Source organism: Neophocaena asiaeorientalis, unplaced genomic scaffold (genome assembly GCF_003031525.2).
Source record: "Neophocaena asiaeorientalis asiaeorientalis breed wild unplaced genomic scaffold, Neophocaena_asiaeorientalis_V1.1 scaffold606, whole genome shotgun sequence".
NCBI lineage: Eukaryota > Metazoa > Chordata > Mammalia > Artiodactyla > Phocoenidae > Neophocaena > Neophocaena asiaeorientalis.
Window position 1 is genome coordinate 12,321,221 of NW_020173687.1, and position 16,898 is coordinate 12,338,118.

The window sequence follows — 16,898 nt, forward strand, 5'->3', positions numbered from 1 at the left end:
TGTGTGGTGTGTAGCGGGAGTCTCTTCCAGATGATTAGTTGATTAGTCAATTAAACACGTATTTGTCAAGGGTATTCTGTGTGCTGGGCCCAATCCCAGACTCTGGGGATACAATAGTGACATAGACAAAAACATCATTGCCTTTCTGGAACCCATATTCTGGTGGGCTAGAGGGACAATAGACAGGTAAGTGGACACACATAATGCCCACAGTGACTGGTGTTGTGAAGAAAACAGGCCGGGAGGAGGGACAGATATCTTAGTTAGGCTGCTCTTAGATGGATTGAATGTGCCTGAGGGACTTTGCTCTGACTGTTCCCTCTACCTGGAATGCCCTTCCCTCGGATGCCTGCAGAGCTGCTTCTTCACCTCAGTCCCCGAGTATCTGCTCAAATGCTAGCTCCTCAGAGAGGCTTTCCTTGAACATCTCTGTGAAATACCTCCCTCGCCTGATCCCTCTCTGTTGCCTCATCTTGCTTTATTTTTCTTCATAGCGCTCATCCCCACCTGCCATTTAATTTTAAAACCTATTTATGGTCAGTCTTGCCACTGCTCCATGAGGGCAGATTTGGTCTGATTTGTTCATTTACCGATGTGTCGTTGGCTCCTAACAGTGCCTGGCACACAGTAGGTGTGCAGTGAGCGTTGAGTAAACAGGTGAACGCAGGAGTAATCGATCCCCCCGTGGCAAGGTCATGTCTGTGTCTCCAGCGCCCAGCTCCATGTTTGGCACACAGTACGCCCCAGGTCATGCTTGTTGGCGTGGGTGGTCCTTGGTGACAGCCTTCTCCCCCGAGAATACAATTATAAGCAAGTTCCTGTTTCCTTGCGTAGTCTAGCTCACCTCTCCCTGCCCCGCTTCTGTGCCACTTCTTCCAGGAAGTCTTCGTAGTTAGTTTTTACCTGCATCATCTTGCTTATGCCTCAGCAACTGCCTCTTTTCCTTGGATGAAGAAATAGGCTCCGAGGAAGAAGTTCAGTGACTCTGAGGTCACGCGGTTGGCAGGCGGATGGAGCAGGGTGGCGAGGTGCCGTGGCAGCAGCGGACGGCTTTGCGTGGTGCCAGGCCGATGTGGTGGTGCAATACAGTCTGCAAAGTCTCCCCCTCATCTCACCCCGGAGCCGGGGAAGCCATTGATAATAGGACTGTTTTTGGGGGTGAAAAAGACAAATAACAAGTCAACGTAACGTAGGATAAATGGAAAAGTCTCTGGGGGGAGGTCTATAAATGGGGTTGCTCCAATTCCAGAAGCTTCCTTAAGAAACACAGTGTGTTCATGTCTGTCTCCCTATCAGCTCGAGATGGGGCTATGGAGGTTATAGCAGCTGATACTTGATGGAGCACTTACTGTGTGTGTATCAGGCACCTTTCAAAGTGCCTGCTGTGTGTGTTAGGGTCTGTAATCCTCATTGGAGTCCTGTGTACTCATTTTACAGAGGTGGAAACTGAGGCAGAGAGAGGTTAAGTGAGGTGTTCAAGGTCACACAGCCTGTCACTGGCAGAGCTGGTGTTTGAGCACTTTGCCTGTAGTATTTCATTTTAGCCTCATGGTAGCCTGTGGTGTCAGTAACTTTAGTATCCCCATCCATTTCATAGATGGGGCCCAGAGAGGTGGTCTAGTCTAAGTCACACAGCGGTAGGTGACAAAGGCGGGATCTGAACCAGGTGGCCGGTTCCAACCTCTGAAGCTCAGCCCTTCTCATATATACTGCTTCCTTAAGAGATGCAGGACCCTTCTGTCATTTGAGAAGGGAGAGTTTCTCAGAGCTGGAGGAGACCTTGGGATGCTGTGGCCTCATGGCGGGTATGTGCCGATGCCCTGTGACACAGCCGCTGTGCGAAGTCCCCTCCAGGTCTGACTGGGCTTGCCTACGGCTTCTCAGCTACCTCCTGACCTCAGTCCCCACACGCTGAGAGATGTTGCCAGTCACCAAAGTATTTCACAACCAGGAGGGTCATCCTAGTGCAGACCAGGAGAACATCACTTTGACCCGGGAGGCCCTCTGTCACAATAACCAGCTGGTGCAGCCTTCATTTTTCAGAGGCTGGCCTTGTGCCTTGGAGCAGACACAGCCGCTCCCCGACTCTCAGCGGCCCTAAACCCTCTTTCTTCTGGAGGCTCCTTTTGGCTCCCCAGCCACTCAGGGCACTCCAGCTGGACTTCCCCCTGCCAGTACCTGCAGTCCTCGCCTGGCGGCTTTATCTGGCCAACCGAGCTGCTTCCACACTTACAGGGCAGACTGGAAGTGCCCTGCCTCCTGCCCTCCATCCAGTGACCAACAGGATGGGTGTATAAATGCCCCAGCTCCCTCGGCCCCCTCTCGCCCCACCCCGGGGATCACTCAGAGGTGACTACTCTGGCTGTCAGGGGGCCTCAAAGGGATTGAGCCCCCATGGTCCACCCTGGCCACTTGCTTGATCTCATACCCTAAATTGGCTGCCCTCTCTTCCTGGGCCCACTTCTCCCCTCCCCTGCCTGCGTTTGCCAACGTCACCTCCCAGATCAACTACTTGTCTCAGACCTTTGTCTCGGGGTCTGCTCCTGGCGAGCCAGCCCAGGGCTCCCGTCATGGTAAAGCTACTAAGACCTGCCCGTGCTCCCCGTATGTGCAGCTATGAGGGGAACTGATTGGTACTTGATGCGCGGACGCAGGTTATGCTTTGCAGGCGTTTAAATGAGATTTAATAATTTTGACAGCAGAATTTTCTTTCTGTATTTGGGGCCAACACCCGTATTTTTAAAGGGCCCCAGTGTTTTTGTAGGTCCAAGGAACGGTACCGCCTGTGGCCAGAGGCTGGCGGGAAGGGGCCTCTTCTTGTTCAGGGGCGACATGGAATTAAAAGTGCCCACCCCTTCCGTGCTCATCTGTTCACCGGGTACCTCCTGTGACCCTGGCACCGAGCCTGATTGGGGGTCCCTGTGTGGGGTGGGGAGAGACCCTAGGCAATGGATTGTTGACCTGCAGTGTGGCATTTAATCCTTACTTCAACACCTGGCAGGGTGGGGCTCCAGGCACAAAGCTTGACCGTCGGGCTTCAGAGCCCCATTGGTGATTCATGTCCTGGTTTCCTTTTTCCTAAAAAAGGGGCTACTCACAACATACCTCATGGGATTGTTACCACGGATAGGCAGGCTGGTCACCAGTCGCCCGATGAAGCCCTTTTTACTGAGCACCTACTCTGTGCCAGGCATTGGTCAGGCCCGCGAGGTGGATGCCGTATGAACGAGCCACTGCTCTGCTGGAGCTGATGTTGCAGGGGACATGCAGCAACAAGCAGAGATGTAGATCCGTGTAGGTGGAGGCCAGTGCTGTAGCGGGGAGAGAGAAGGATAAGAGGGGGAGGGGGGAGGGTGGGCTTCTGCTTTAAAGCGGGTGGTGGGAGAAGGCCTCTTGGAAGCGAGCAAGGGGCCCTGCAGATTTCTGAAGAGAGTCTTCCAGGAAAAGGGAACAGCACATGCAAAGGCCCTGAGGTGGGACGGTAAGGACGGTGCCTGGGATGTTCACAGAACGGTCGGGAGGCCTCAATTGTAGCTCATTTTTAGTGCTGAAATGGAAGTCTGTTGAAGACACAATACAAGGCAGCGTATTTTTGCTATTACTATAAAATATCATGATCTCTCGATACGTAACGTGCTATGTGAGATGCGAGGTACAGGAGGAAGTCTGAAGTTGTAACAAACGTTATTTTCTCTCAATCCTCTTAGGTTGGACTGTGAGTGAGTAGGTAACCTTCCTTGGGGATGACGTCTCAAATCTGAAATTTGGGTCTCTTGGGAAAGCAAGTTTTGGGCCAGTGGCTCTGTGCGCCTGGCATAGGCCTGACGAAAGGGGGTGCTTGCGGAGAATGGAGTGGAGAGGTTTTTAATCTCTACCTGGGTGGTGGTAGTGGCTGCGGGTGGGGGAAGCTCTTATGTTCTGCCCAAGGCCAGCTCCTGGGGGGCTCGGCCAGTATGGGCCCCTTCCTGGGGAGCCTGGTGGTTTCCAGAGTCAACACGGAGAACGAGGGGTGGGCAGCTCAGAGGCCCCGCTGCGGAAGGACAGCCTTCTCATCTCACGTGTGTCTGGTTTCGTATCTGCCGGTGGGCACTCCCCTTTCCACCCGGGGACACGTGCCCTCCAGGAGGAAAATGCAGACCAGTCTTCCTGGTACTGAAGAAGTGATGATTGGGGCGAGAGCCTGGTACGTGTAGTAACCTCTCCCGTCCAAAATTTAAAAAGGAAACCATACATTTATGTTACAAAATGACTTTTGATTTGAAAGTAGAAATTTGGAAAAAAACAGAAATGAAGAAAGGAGAAAATTGAAATTACTTCTAATTCCACCCTCAGAGTTAGGTTCTGTGGCTAGTGATAAAACCCAAACAACAGTGCCTTAAATGATGTGGAATTTTCTTTCTTACTGAATTATAGGCTGCCCAGGATAGATATGTTGGCTCCACTGTCATTAGGGACATAAGCTCCTTCTGTATTGCTGCTCCATCTTCTTCAACCCCTGGCTTTTACTTCGTGGTATAAGATAGCTGCCTGACCTCCAGGCATCACATTTGCTATCCAAGCAGCAGGAAGGAGGAATAGCAAGAGAGAATCCCTGCCCGTGCCTCCCATCATCTCCAAGGATACTTCCATGGTGTCGTATGTAATGCATCCACTTATACCTCCCTAGCCCAAACTAAGTAATGGGACCACACCTAGTTGCAAGGGAAGCTGGGAAATACAGTCTTTATTCTAAAATCTGGAAAAGGAGAGACCAGATATTGGGCAACAGCTAGTAATCTTGGCCATACTCTCACACAGTTTAGGGTATTTCATTCCATACTTCTTTTTTCTATGCTTACGTAGAAATAATTTATTTAACCAAAAATGAGACTATATTTTATGTGCTCTTCTGTAACTTGGCTTTTTCCCCCCTAGAGATACATTAACAGTCTTTTTTTGTATCATTATATGGATTTCTGCAAACCATTTTTAGCATGATGTCCTTTTGTCAAGATGGACCATAACTCAACCCCAAGTATTAGAATTTTAAATCAGATACTAAAGTTAAATCTTTTTTTGTTTTTTTGTTTTTTTTGCGGTACGCGGGCCCCTCACTGTTGTGGCCTCTCCCATCGCGGAACACAGGCTCCGGACTCGCAGGCTCAGCGGCCATGGCTCACGGGCCCAGCCGCTCCGCGGCATGTGGGATCTTCCCGGACCGGGGCACGAACCCACGTCCCCTGAATCGGCAGGCGGACCCCCAACCACTGCGCCACCAGGGAAGCCCTAAAGTTAAATCTTGATGCCACACGTGAGATTTAGTTTTTCCTGTAGGATAAATGCTCAGAACTTAAGTGGACGGAGCATAGCACTTGGGCTTTGTAGGAGTCGCTGTGCATTTGGGGGTCTTCCCGAACTCCGGCCTGTGTGTGGCTGCTTAGTGCGGGCTCTCAAAAAGCCCCTTCTGCTGTTGTTATTGTTACTTTATTATTATTACTTCGATTCAAGGCTGTGCTATGACACTCTGCTTCCCTGGACCCTGGGCCACCCAGATCACATAGGGGTTTGGGGTCTTCAGGGCACCCCCTTTCCTCTGTCCTTGTTATGGTCTGGGGGCTGCCCTGCCCCCACCTCCCCTACTTCTAGCCATTCCCCTGGCCCTCTCAGGTTTCGCCATATGTCTGATGAGGTCACCCCAGCCGAGGCGGGGGTGTCCTTGGGGGCAGGCGGGCCCTCTCCTCTCAGCGATCAGGTTGCTGGCATCCGTCTCAGAGAGTACCTTCGAGGCCTCTTTCCCTCCTTTTTATCTCCAGGGAGAGAATTATCCTCCCAAGGCTGTGGCTACAGGTTCCAGACAGATGGAGCCTCCCCAGGGGCACCCCAAAGGGCAGCTGCTACCTGTCTTGTGCTTATGTGGTTTGTTGGGTACAGTTACTTACTGCGGATGCATGTTGGAAATGGATTGGAGACTCATCCTCAGGCCAGACTGCCTGGGTTTGAGGCCCAGCTCTGCTACCTACTAGCTGTGTGGCTTTGGGTAATCTCTTCACTACACTGGGCTTCAGTTCCCTCCTCTGTAAAATGGACACAGTAATAATAGTACCTACCTCCTAGGATTGTTTGAGGAGTAAAACACTTAGAGTAGCACCTGTCACATAATAAGGTCCAAAGGTGTAAGGTATGATAATAATTGCTAAAAAATCTGTTATTATTATTAATATACTTTTCAATTCTGTACCTGTTACTTCTGGATCCTATTCTGGGGCTCCTTCCTCAGTTTTTCTCCCTCTCTCCCACCTTTCCTCCACATGTTTCTTGAGCACCTACTATGTGTCAGACAGTGTTCTGGATGCAAGGGGACAGCAGTGAACGAAACCGTCTTCCACTGTGAGAGGGTGGACACTCTCTGGGGAAGATGTTACCGAACAATCAGATATATACAAAACTTAGTTGTTAAGAGCACTGCCAACAGTGATGAATTCTGTGAAGGGTAACAGGGTTCAGATGGCTGTGAGGAGTGAGGCGAGACCCTCCTTTATACGGAGTCCGAGAGGGAGACATCCTTGACGAGGGGGCTCCCCTGCCAGTTGAACATCTTGCAGCGGTGGCTTTATAGGCAGAGAGCTGCAACGGCAAAGGCCTGGGCGGGAGGACAGGGTCAGTGTGCTCAGGAAACAAAAAGGAGCCAGCACGGCTGCACCTGAAAGAGTAAGCCCGAGTGGGGTGGGAAGGGCCCTTATCTTACAGGATCTTGTCGGCTATAGAAGGGAGTGGATTGTTTCCTAGGTTTTAGTAAGAGCCACTTCTAAGGCAAGGGTTTCTCTGCATTGGCACTATTGACGTTTGGGGCCAGATATATCTTCGTGGAGGCCGTCCTGGGCATTGTAGGATATTTAGCAGTATCCTTGTCCTCTACCCTTGAGACGCCAGCAGCACCCACATCCCCAATTGTGACAACTAAAAATGTCTTCAGACATTGTCACATCTCTCCTGGGGGATAAAATCAGCCCCCCTGGTCAAGGACCACTGCTCTAAGGCAAAGGGGGGTAGGGACAAGGCTGGCCTGGCGTCAGGAGACCTGGTTCTGAACTGTGGCTTATCACCAACTTTTTGTTTGAACTCAGACCTGTGTCTCTCACCCTCTGGGTTTCTCAGTCAAGTTGGAGCTCGCTGGACATGGCAAACGCACAACTCTGCTACTCTTCTCCTTCCCATGGCCGTGGCAGACATCACTAATCAATTATGCTGTGTCTTCCTGTTCAGCTCAGAGCTCTGGGGACCGTGAAGGCACTTGGGTTAGGAGCTCTATGAGCAGCCTCTCTGGTCCCCTCCTCCCAAGCAGCAAGCAGGAACCAGACAGTCCTGGGCTCAGATTCGGCTCTCTTGGTTTCTGGCTGCGTGACTTCTGTTAGGTTACTTCACTTACGAGCCTCAGTTTTTCTAATCTATAGAATGGGACCAAAATAGCTACCCTGAAAGCTGATCATGGGGGTTGCAATGAACTCATGTCGGGACTTCGCTGGTCTCAGCAAATGTTTGTTGCATGAACGAATGAGAGCATGTGGGTCTTGTTCTGGGTATGGAATGGTGCGAACTCTCGTCAGCAGCTGGTCGGAGTGTAGGTTGGTACATTCACGTTGGAGAGTCATTTGTCATTAACTAGTCAAGTTGAACATGTCTCTAATCTACGGCCAACCATTCCATACCTAGGTGTGCACTTGGAGGAACTTGCACACCTGTGCTCAGGAGATGTAGGTGCGCCTAGAGGATCTTGAGCACCTGAGCCCCAGTGGGCCTCTTCATCATAGCATCGTTTATAGAGAGAACATTTGAAACAACTTAAACATCTGCAGCCTGATAGTGGTTCCTTCCATCTGCTCAGCAATGAAATGGACAACTTGAGGTCTTAGTGTGGGGCTCCCCGGAAACAGATCCTGAGACTGATTCAAGGGCGAGCAGTTTCTTTGGGAGTTCGCCCCAGGAAGCACCAATAGCAGAGTCGGGGAGTGAGGCAGGGAAGGGAGGGCAGCTGAGAAAGGTGTGTCATCAAGCAGGTGACCAGTGCGGGCCCCTGGGGCCCTCGGGGAAGCAGGCCCTCACGTGCCTCAGTCCTCGTCTGTCTTTGCAGCCTGCTCTGCATGTGAGAGAGGGTCCTCACGCGAAGAGACGCGGGTGCTGGTGGCTGAAGTGGTGCTGGGGCGCACCCCAGGGCTAAGAACCAATGGAGGTGGGTGGGGTTTGGGCGGCAGGCATTGCCAAGTGCACGTATTGATGTGGGTAAAGGTGGAAGATGTGATGTTGAGTGAGAAAAGGAAGTTGCTGAAAGGACGTCATTTATAAAAATGTCGTAAGCACGCAGAACGGTGTTCTTCATTGCTCGTCAGTTCACACGTGCCTGGTAAGCGGTCGAAGGCATGTGTGGGCGTGAGGACCACATATCCAGGGCAGTGGGTGCCTTGCAGGGTGGGCAGGTGCACAGGTAGCTCACCTCTCTCTGTAGTGCCGCCTTTCTTCCTGTGTCTCCACTGAGGTTTAATATTTACAAGGTACCTGGGTAAAGTGCATGGATCTCAGGTGCACACTGATTAGGCTTTGCATATGCATTTGCCTGTGTAACCGCCACTCAGATCAAGAAGTAGAATGTTTCCAGCCCCTGCCCTGAGGGCTTCCTCGTGGCCCTTCCCTGTCTGCACCTCCTCCAGACTTGATGAATTTCTTTTTGAAAATAGTTTAAAGCAAATTTGACATGATGCTAATAAGATTTGCTGAAACTGGGTAGCGATGCGTTTGTGGGTGTTTGTTAAATTTTCCTCTGTCCTTTTCTGGCTCCTTGACGTGTTTCATCATCATCATAAAGAGAAGAGGCGGACTTGGCCAGATGCAGGGAAGCAGCCCAGGCAGGGGTGCGGCATGGACACTGCATGGGCAAAGATTCCAAGGCCGGAGGAGAGTTTCAGGCAGCCCTGGAAACCCTGAGAACGGGCTTGTCTCTAAGGGAGGTTTCCAAGATGAGAGCTGCTTTTGGCCGAGTGTTTCAAAGCTGTCAAGGTTTGGACACGGAGTCACCCTGGAGGGTCCTTTTCACCATCCTGCCTGCACAGAGGGCATTGGCGCCGCCTGGAAAAGCCAGTCGTGCCGTGGGCAGCACGGGGGCTGGGCCCAGAGCCCCTGCCTGCCCATTCTTTCCGGGTCACAAGCTGCCCATTATGCCCATCACACCAGCCTGTTTGCGGCTCCTCTGTGGGTGGCCCGAGCCTCGCATTGTCCCAGCACAATAGTGGTGGCCGTGCTCTTGTGGAGAAAGTGGGACAGGAAGCTGTGATCTAGGCCAGCCGAGCTGCGCTCCCAGCTTCCTGCTCTCCCTGGTGGTGCTGGGTGAGGCTGCCTTTGTCGCTCTCCTGTCTGAGGAGGCTGGAGGCTGGACTTCCCGGCAGTATCACAGGCCCTGTTAAAACATCCTCTAGGAACTCCTGTCTCCTGACCCCTCTACCCGTTGTCCTTTAAAGAGAAAGATCATCAGGTTTCCAAGAAGCCCGAGTTGAGGTTCCTGCCATGTGTTGGGCACTGTGTCAGGCAAATTTTATCCTTCCTTTGATATGTGAGGGTTTACTGTGTTCCAGGCACTAGTCAAGGCCCTGGGGGTACAGCTGGGCAGCAGACCCTGCCCTCATGGAGCTCCCATTCACTTTATCCTAGTACCTTCTGAAAGGTAGGACAACAGTATTACTATGATCTACGTATTTGCCAAGAGTAAACTGAGACTCAGAGAGGCTAATGCACTTTCCTGAGGTCACACCACACGAAGGAGGGGGAATGCAGTTTAAACCCAAATCATTAGTCTCCAATCCTGGCCTCTGTTGTTGGATTGGGATAAATGTTTCATTCCAGCCATGCTCCCTTCTTATTTTGGTCTTTCCCTTAGGCACTGGTGTAGACTGCTTAATCTTAGTCTTTTTATCTGACAAATGGGCTCTTAATGCAAGATGAGAAGGTGATAAGTGCATGAAGACAAGGAGGGCAAACTGGAGGAGGTGACATTTGAGCTAAGGTCTGATGAATGAGAAAAAGCTGTCTCAGGACAGAGCTGGGAGAGAATATCCTTGCAGGTAAGAACAGCATGTGCAAAGGTCCTGAGGTAGGGATGTGCCTGGCAGGTGGAAGGAATAGAGGGGTTGAAGATGTGGCTGAAGATTATTGAGGTGTGGGGTGAGGGTGGAATGCTGGAAGATGAGTTCAAAGGGATTAACTAGTACAGGTCATGAGGACCTGTAGCTGTGGAAAGATGTGGATTTTTTTTTAAGTGTATTGAGTAGCCATGGAGAGTTTCAAGCCATGGACTGATAGGATCTGATTTACATATTTAAAAGGATCCCTCTGGCTGTGTGTGTGGAGAAAGGAATAGGGATGAGGTGATTGCATTAGTCCAGGCAGGAGGTGTTGGTGACTCAGACCAGGTGGGTGGCTGAGGAGGTGGGGAGAAGTGGTCCAATGTTTAATACATGTTGAAGGTGAAGCTGATAGCATTTGCTGATGGATGGAAATGGAGTGTCAGAGAAAGAGGGGGTTCGAGGACGACATGGGGTGGGGGTTTGGCTGGAGCACTTGGAAGGCAGAGGTGCCATTCCTCAGGCTGGGAAGGGCTTGGTGGTGTGTGGGTTTGGAGGGAAGTTCAGGAACTAGGTTTTGGATGTGTTAATTTGAGATGCCTCTTGGACATCCAGGTGGAGTTGTCGAGTTGTCAGAAATCCACCTAAGTCCAGGCTGGGGATATACACTTGGGCTGCAGGGACTGGTTGAGAACACGCTGCGGTGAGTGTGGACAGAGAGGCAGGGCCACTTTGCTGTGTGTCCCTGACTTTCCTCTCTGTGACCTGCCATGTGGAGTGTCAGCGCACCTCTTCCTAGGAAAGCAGAGTCTGCAGGTGGCCGGCTCCCCATAACATCCATGGATGTCCCTTCTCATGATGGGGAAGAATCCAGCAACCTCCTCTCTGTTGGCCTGCCCCTGCTTCCCTCCCTCCTGGGCTGTCCCTTCCACCTCCCCCAACTCAGAGATCTCCCCTTTGCTCTAAACACCCATGGCAGGGAAGGTGACTGACAGGCCACCATGCCTCATCGTGGCCAGTGGACCGTGAAGTCATTTTCGCAGGGGACTCCATGTGGTCAACCTGGGGACAAGCCCTCGAGTCGGGGCACCCCCAGCAGAGTTCGCTGTCAGCGGGGCTGGCCTCAGTCTCCCTCCGATGCTCCCATGTCCTCCTCCCCACCCCCATGTCTGTTCTGTTTCCCCGGCCTGTCCATGGGATCTCTCAGTGGTTGTCCTCTGCCTGCTCTGTCCCACCCATACCAGTGCCAGGCCGCTGTCGTTGCTCATCAGTGGAGGGGCTGCACCCCTCCACTCTGGTCCCTCCACTTTCATGCCTGACCCCTAAAACCTAGTTCCTCACAAAAACAGATGGCTCTTTTGCCACCATTTAAAAGCTGGGAGACTTTGCTTTAAAAAAAAATCCTAATTTCTGGTTTCTCTTGGGAAAAAAAAAAAAAACCCAAACCCGGAACATCTGGTGATACTGGGCCTGCTGCCTTCCCACCTGGCCGCACTCGGCGGGGACAAGTAGCCACCCCGCTTCGATGCATGTGAGCTTGCCTGTTCCCCACAGTCCCTGCCAGGCCCCGCCTTTATCGTTCTGTCACATCACAGAGGAGGGAAATGATTTCTCTGTTCCAAGACCTTGAAAAAAGTGGCAGAACGACTCTGGTCTGTCCACACAGTAGGATCCTGGGCAGCCATGAAAAGAGAATGAGGGTGCTCCCCATGTAATGATATGGAGGGATCTCTAAGTGGAAGAAGCAGGTGCAGTGCATCCTGTGTATGCTGCTATCTCTTGGTGTGTAAAAAGGGGAAAATAAGAACATATATGTGTGTGTGTGTGTGTGTGTGTGTGTGTGTGTGTGTGTGTATGTATATACATAAATATATTTGTGTTTTTTTCCCCAGCTTTATCGAGATACAATTGACATGTAACACTGTGTAAGTTTAAGGTGTACAGCTTGCTTTAGTACATTTATATATTGCTAAATGATTACCACCATAGTGCAACTTTAAGTATATAATAGAGTATAACTAACCATAATCACTATGCTGTACATTAGATCCCTAGAACTTATTCATCCAATAACTGGAACTTTGTACTCTTTGATCAACCTGTGTATGTTTATTTGGAATGATACATAAGCCACTAGGAGCTGTGGTTCCCATGGGGTATGGGAAGGACTGGATGGATGGGGCCTGTGGTATGGGAGACTTTTCATAGTTTTGACTTTTTATATTTTTGATTTTTGAGCCATGTGGATGGTTATTATTTAGAAGTTAAGTTTTTAAGCAAGAGGAAAAAAAGGAAAATGAATTGTAGTCTGAGAGGGTCCTGCAGGTGATGAAGCAGGTGAGTGCAGCTCATGAGGGCAGGGTTTGTGTTGGTCTCTGCAGAGCCTGGTGGAGCAGATGCTCCATAAACACATGTTGGCTGAAGGGCAGAGTCGGTTGTTGCTTATTTCCTGCCCACGTCCCTGGATTGTGGTGCCTCCCAGGGCCTAGTTGGTGTTTGAACTGGTAACCCTTTTTTCGGGCTACCTCCGGGGGACTGGAGGCGTGGACGCTCACCTCTCCCTACTTCTCTCCTCCAGGCATTCCTGCATCGCATCCGGCAGAACACGGCGGACTCGGTGGAGAAGGGCCTGACGGAGGAGAACGTCAAGGTGTGGACCCGGGGCTGGCCCCTCTCCCGACTGTCCCTGCCGCTGTGTGTGGAGCTGCCTGTTCCTCCCGGGTGATGCTCAGAGCGTGCCCGGGTCCACCCTGCGGGCAGCTGCCTTTGGCCTCCCAGTGGCTTGCTCCCTGCAGCCCCTGGAGGGCTCTGGGTCCCGCAAGCAGACAGTGCTTGGGGGATGTGAGGAGGACTCAGCCTCAGGGCCCCACTCCCCACCTCGAGGCTTTCCCCTTGCTCAATGCAACCAGCCTGTCTTCCAGCCTCCTTATGCCAGGGACCCTGGCTTACAGCCAGTGGAAAATCCCTTCCCGAGTGCCCCTGGGAGCCTGGCACCTCCATCTGCCCTCCTGGCAGCCCTGGCCCCTGCCCTGCACTGGGTGTTGAGTGTCGAGGCTGGGCAGATAAGTAATTGGGTCCAGGCTAAGTCTTGGCTGTGGCTCTGGGGAGTTTTGAAAGGAAGTCAGTAGACCTTCTGTGTGCATGGTGGAGGCCCCAGCGGTCCCTAGGCCTGGCTTTCTAATGTGGCCTCACTCTCTGGGAAGCCACCTCCAGTCCTTGGGGCTCCAGGGTCCTGGTCCTCAGAGAGAGGGGAGACGGGGCAGGGTCGGGGTCAGAGGTGCCAGCATGTACAGCATATAAAGGGCTTGATCAAGCAGGACATCCCCTTGTGTGTGTCCTGGTTAATAAGGATACCTTGTACATTGACAATTCTGAGTCCAGTATTTTGGATAAGAAAGCTGAGGCTTAGAGACGTAAAGAGACCTACACAGGGCCAGTGCATGGCAGGTCCCTGGTAGGGCTGGGATCAAAGCTTTTCATTCATTCTTTGGGCAAATACTTACTGACTACCTACTGTTTATTAGGTCTGTTTATTACAAACTATTTATTACAACTTAAAAACTATTATAATTAAAATTTATAATTTATTACAGTTTGAAAAAATTACCTTTTTTATGAGGTATAATTCACACACAGTAAAGGGTACAATCTTAAGTGCAGGCTCCTCTGTGCGCCCCCAGTACATGCCCCCACCCCAAAGATAACCACTGACTTCTAGTGGCATTAATTAGCTTTGCCTGTTCTTGAACTATGTATAAAAATGAGCTCTTTCGTCATGCCCGGCATCTTTTGCTCACTGTTATGTCTCTGAGATTTGCCCATGTTGTTGTATGTAGCTGGAAGTCATTCTTTTTCATTGCTGTGTAGTATTCTGTAGTATGACTGTGCCACAGTTGACTCATTCATTCTCCCGTGGATGGATATGTGTGCAATTTCCAGTTTTTGGCTGTGATGACCGTTCTTGTCTATGTCTTTTGGGGGGACACAGGCTCTAATTTCTTTGGGGTATACACTCAGGTGACAGATATTTATTTTGAAATTCTGTAGCCATTCCTTGAAGTAAGTATAACAGTAGGATCTATCCTATGTGTCTTTAACATAAGCAGATTTAACCATGTGAGCTGGACAGAAGAAGAGAGAGAAAAATAACCCAACAGTGTGGGTGATTCTTCCAGCCACTTCATGGGACAAGTGTCCCTCAGGGTGAGTTTGAGGAGGACGAAGAGGTACCCTGGCCTTCTGGGACTGCAGCTTTGACGAGTGGTCTCCTGCCCCTTGGCCTTCCCTGCTCACTTTCAGGGCTCTCCCCCTGCAGACTGGTGCCTCCATAGGGTCCATGGAGTTGGTCTTCATTCCTTGGGACCTTGACTCAAATGTCACCTTCTCAGAGTGGTTGTCCCTGGCCTCCATGTTAATTGATTGATTGATTGATTGATTTTTAATAACATCTTTATTGGAGTATAATTGCTTTACAATGGTGTGTTAGTTTCTGCTTTATAAAAAAGTGAATCAGCTATACATGTACATATAACCCCATATCCCCTCCCTCTTGCATCTCCCTCCCCCCCCCCCTATCCCACCCCTCTAGGTGGTCACAGAGCACCGAGCTGATCTCCCTGTGCTATGTAGCTGCTTCCCACTAGGTATCTATTTTACATTTGGTAGTGTAGATATGGCAGTGCTACTCTCTCACTTTGTCCCAGCTTACCCTTCCCCTCCCCGTGTCCTCAAGTCCATTCTCTATGTCTGCGTCATTATTCCTGTCCTACCCCTAGGTTCATCAGAACCATTTTTTCCACATATATGTGTTAGCATACAGTATTTGTTTTTCTCTTTCTGACCTACTTCATTCACTCTGTATGACAGACTCTAGGTCCATCCCCCTCACTACAAATAACTCAGTTTCATTTCTTTTTATGTCTGAGTAATATTCCATTGTATGTATGTGCCACATCTTCTTTATCCATTCATCTGTTGATGGACACTTAGGTTGCTTCCATGTCCTGGCTATTGTAAATAGAGCTGCAGTGAACATTGTGGTACATGACTCTTTTTGAATTATGGTTTTCTCAGGGTATATGCCCAGTAGTGGGATTGCTGGGTCGTATGGTAGTTCTATTTGTAGTTTTTTAAGGAACCTCCATACTGTTCTCCATAGTGGCTGTATCAGTTTGCATTCTCACCAACAGTGCAAGAGGGTTCCCTTTTCTCCACACCCTCTCCAGCATTTATTGTTTGTAGATTTTTTGATGATGGCCAATCTGACCAGTGTGAGGTGATAACTCATTGTGGTTTTGATATGCATTTCTCTAATGATTAGTGATGTTGAGCATCCTTTCATGTGTTTGTTGGCAACCTGTATATCTTCTTTGGAGAAATGTCTATTTAGGTCTTCTGCCCATTTTTGGATTGGGTTGTTTGTTTTTTTGATATTGAGCTGCATGAGCTGCTTGTATATTTTGGAGATTAATCCTTTGTCAGTTGCTTCGTTTGCAAATATTTTCTCCTATTCTGAGGGAGAAATGTCTTTTTGTCTTGTTTATGGTTTCCTTTGCTGTGCAAAAGCTTTTAAGTTTCATTAGGTCCCATTTGTTTATTTTTGTTTTTATTTCCATTTCTCTAGGAGGTGGGTCAAAAAGGATCTTGCTGTGATTTATGTCATAGAGCGTTCTGCCTATGTTTTCCTCTAAGAGTTTGGTAGCATCTGGCCTTACCTTTTTGGCCTCCGTGTTTAAATGTCCAAATTCTTCCTCCTGCTCCACCCTGGGACTCCCTTCCTGTTTTATGTTTGTCTTTAGTGCTTCTTTTCACCTAGAAAACTATAGTTATTTGTTGGTTGTCTGTCCCCTTCCAGTAGAATGTCCCCTCCATGGAGGCAGGCACGTCGTTTTTCCCTGTTGTGTCCCCAGGGCCTGGCACACAGTAGCGGCTCAGTTAGTACTTGCTGAATGAATGAATGGTGAGAAACCCTAGAGGGAACCATAGCCCTAGCGACACTGGTGACCCCTGGCTGCCAGCTGCTGTGGGTGGTGAGTGGGGGGTTGGGTGGGAGAGGGACTCTGTACCATATTTAGTTTCCTGTTTTGATTTTTGAACCCTGTGAATGCCTTCTTCAAAATTAAATTTAAAATGCACCTGTTTAGGGAATTCCCTGGTGGTCCAGTAGTTAGGAATCGGCGCTTTCACTGCCAGGGCCTGGGTTTGATCCCTGGTTGGGGAACTGAGATTCTGCAAGCCACAGCGTGTGGCCAAATTAAAAAGAAAAAATGCACCTATTTAAAAAAAAAACAAAACAGAAAAAGTAATTCATGCAGTTCAAAGGGCCTTAAGTCAGTGAAAATCTCCCCTAGTTCTTCTTCTTAGAGGCCCTGACGGTTAGCAGCTTGTGTTATTGTCCAGGGGGGTCTCTGCTTCTGCCAACATAGGCGTGGCCTTTGCGTGTGTTATTTTACACAAATGGAGCCATATTGGAATCGCATGTGGCACCATGATTCCCCCCCTCCCCCCGCAGTATATATCAAGGATCATTCCAGGGCTCCAGATCCATTTCTACAGACCTGCAGATTCTTTTCACAGGCTCAAAGTATTTCAGAATATGGCATGTATTTAAATATAGCCAATCCCCTTTATTTAACTGTTTGACGAGTCCCCGTTAATGGATATTTGGCTTTTGTCTAATCTTTTACTAGTGCACGTAAGGCTGCAGTATATGGTCTTGGCCATCCACCCAGTGCTCAACCTGGGTGCAATGAACAAGTTGGGCTGGACGATTCTTTGCCATGGGGGCTGTCCTGTGTATTACAGGACGTGTAG

The 16,898-nt window shown here is 49.9% G+C and overlaps 1 protein-coding gene across 3 annotated transcripts in view; it reads left to right on the top strand.

The window, feature by feature from the left end:
- Positions 1–16,898, top strand: part of PREX1 (phosphatidylinositol-3,4,5-trisphosphate dependent Rac exchange factor 1) — a 197,954-nt gene that overhangs the window by 70,552 nt on the left and 110,504 nt on the right. For all 3 annotated transcript variants that reach the window (XM_024750367.1, XM_024750368.1, XM_024750369.1), the window contains one exon: positions 12,664–12,735. In XM_024750367.1, the coding sequence (XP_024606135.1) occupies positions 12,664–12,735 (72 nt within the window). The remainder of the gene's footprint in view (positions 1–12,663; positions 12,736–16,898) is intronic.